General features: G+C 46.1%; 1 protein-coding gene across 5 annotated transcripts in view; it reads right to left on the minus strand.

Annotated features, from left to right (window-relative positions):
• Positions 1-2,346, minus strand: part of RBL1 (RB transcriptional corepressor like 1) — an 88,482-nt gene that overhangs the window by 33,713 nt on the left and 52,423 nt on the right. For all 5 annotated transcript variants that reach the window (XM_019513077.1, XM_019513078.1, XM_019513080.1 and 2 more), the window contains one exon: positions 1,271-1,537. In XM_019513077.1, the coding sequence (XP_019368622.1) occupies positions 1,271-1,537 (267 nt within the window). The remainder of the gene's footprint in view (positions 1-1,270; positions 1,538-2,346) is intronic.

Here is a 2,346-nt window from a genome sequence, read left to right on the forward strand (position 1 = left end):
GACCAGTGCAGAATAATCCTCCTTGGAGGTGAATCCTATCCTCCATCCTTTGTAGGCCCTTCTTTTTAGCCTCAGGAGGTCTGCTAGATCCCTGGAGAGCCAGGGGGCTGCTCTGCCCTCTTGCTGCCTTTCCTCCGAGATGGAATAGAATTAGCTACACACTACACTTGTGCCTCACAGATGCTACTGTTTGCTATCGAGCTGTCTCTCTCTGCACACACTCAGACACTTTGCCCATCTTGGCCACTCCCGCGTGCAGCCTTGGGTCCCTGACCTGGATCCTGCCTCTTGTGAGGCATTGGGCCCCTGGCCTTGACTACGCCCTTCTCTGGCCCTGCTCCTATGGCAGCTGTGACCTCTGGGCTTCCTGGCCATGCTTGCCCCTCCTGGGCTACAAGTTACTGACTCTGCCTCTTGCCCCTTGCAAACTACAGGTCCCTGCCCCCCTTTGCTCTCATGACCCTTCCGCTGTGGCCCTGTTCTTCAGCCTTGGCCCCTATCTTTTGGGCCCTGGCCCCACTCCCAGGCTGAGACCACCTTACCTCCCCTTGTCTCAACCCACAGACCACTGGTCTGCTTACCCCAGCTTATGTGTTTGCCAGGAGCCTGGTTGTTCAGTAGTTCTTCACATCCCAGTTGCCCCAGTTCAGGCTCTGGGCTTATATACTGCAAGCCCAACGTTCTGTTGGGTCACATGACTCTATCGCCACCTGCAACATGTGCAGAATGCTGCATAATCAGGATAGTTGGACATCAATAGTCAGGTGTCTAACTCTACCCAGCTATGCAATTGGTCCATTAAAAGATATCACTCAAAGAAATCCTTGCCTCTTGCATAATTCCTGGACCATCACAGCTACCACATCACTCTAACATTACCATAACACAGAAGATAACAATCTGAGATACTGAAATCTGTTGCTTACAATGGAAAATCCACAACCTAAAGAAACAAGCCAGTCTACACAGTAACATCTTCCTAAACCTATGCAAGAAAAAACATCACCCCAGGGGGACCCATCTTCTGCAACTCTAGCCAACAGACACAATTCGATATATGCAACAGTTGTCTAACTATCCCAGCTATGCAGTTGGTACAATAAAAGTCATCACCCAAAGAAATCCTCGTCTCTTTAAACGTTATGCCTTCAAAACAGAAAGCTCTCCAAATTAAATATCCACTGTGTTTAATAGTATGTAAGGGAAAGAAAAAGTAAAGCACTCAGCATCCTTATAAAATGCCTCAAGCTAACATGAAGGCAAGACTTACCATGCAGTGGAAGTGTAACTTTCTGTCCTGTTGTTTTTGCTACTGCAGCTGTTGACATAGTCAATACTGTCTGTCCAGGGGAGACAGACACAATTTCAGCAGTAGTGCTTGAAAATGGGGCAATTTTCAAGTTAGTTCCTTCGCACAAAATCTTCTCCATCTGCATTTTGCTTGGGCTGCCATCTCCAAAAAGCCTTCTCTTAGCACTTCCAGCTATGGGAGAACTGTAGCGCTCATGAACAGAGATTGGTGACAATGGCTGTATGTCTAATATGCAAGAGGGTGGGGGAACATCATAAAATTCAACAGTAGAAATGTAATACTGACAGCAATTAAAATGTTAGTGCACAAGCTATAAAACTGGAGGTGCAAAAAAGCCTCTCCCAACAGAACTAAAGTGAAGTGCTGCTATATGTAAAATCTCTCTTATTCCTACTTCCCTTAATACTCACTAGTCAGTATTTCTTTTTTGCTTTTCCTATGTAAGTAAGCTCTCTTCCAGGAACTTAACAGGACAGATACTGACTGACAAAGAATTGTGTTTATTAATCAGATACCAATATGGAAGTCAGACATGACCCAGCGGCCTCTTGTAAAACACCATGAACAACAACCCAATATTCCTTTCAAGATGCTAGGCAGAACAAGGTTGTTGATATTCACTACAGGCTACCATCCCTACAGCCTATTCAACAGATCAATTTTTCACAGAAGGCTTCTTATATAGGCAATACATTTGAGTACTCCTCCACAATAGCCAGCTGCTTATAAGGAATGGAGACTACTTCTGTCAGTTACATCTTCACCGTCCCCTTCAACTGCATAAACCTCCTGTTCCTTAATCTCTTCCTCCTCTTTCCCCATGCTATTCTGCTCAGCCTGAGTCCTCCCCTTGGCTTATTCCTTGACCTATGTGCTGCCAATGTCTTGGTTTTCTGTTGCTGGTATCCAACAGGATGCACAAGAGTAGTTAAACTGACCAACACAACGTTAGTTTCACTACTGTAGGGCTGGGACAGGTGGGGCTAGCTCCCCACCTCCCACCATGCCCCCAACACACAGCCACATACTCCAAT

Source organism: Gavialis gangeticus, unplaced genomic scaffold (genome assembly GCF_001723915.1).
Source record: "Gavialis gangeticus isolate Ggan-Ray unplaced genomic scaffold, GavGan_comp1, whole genome shotgun sequence".
In the NCBI taxonomy this organism is placed as follows: domain Eukaryota; kingdom Metazoa; phylum Chordata; order Crocodylia; family Gavialidae; genus Gavialis; species Gavialis gangeticus.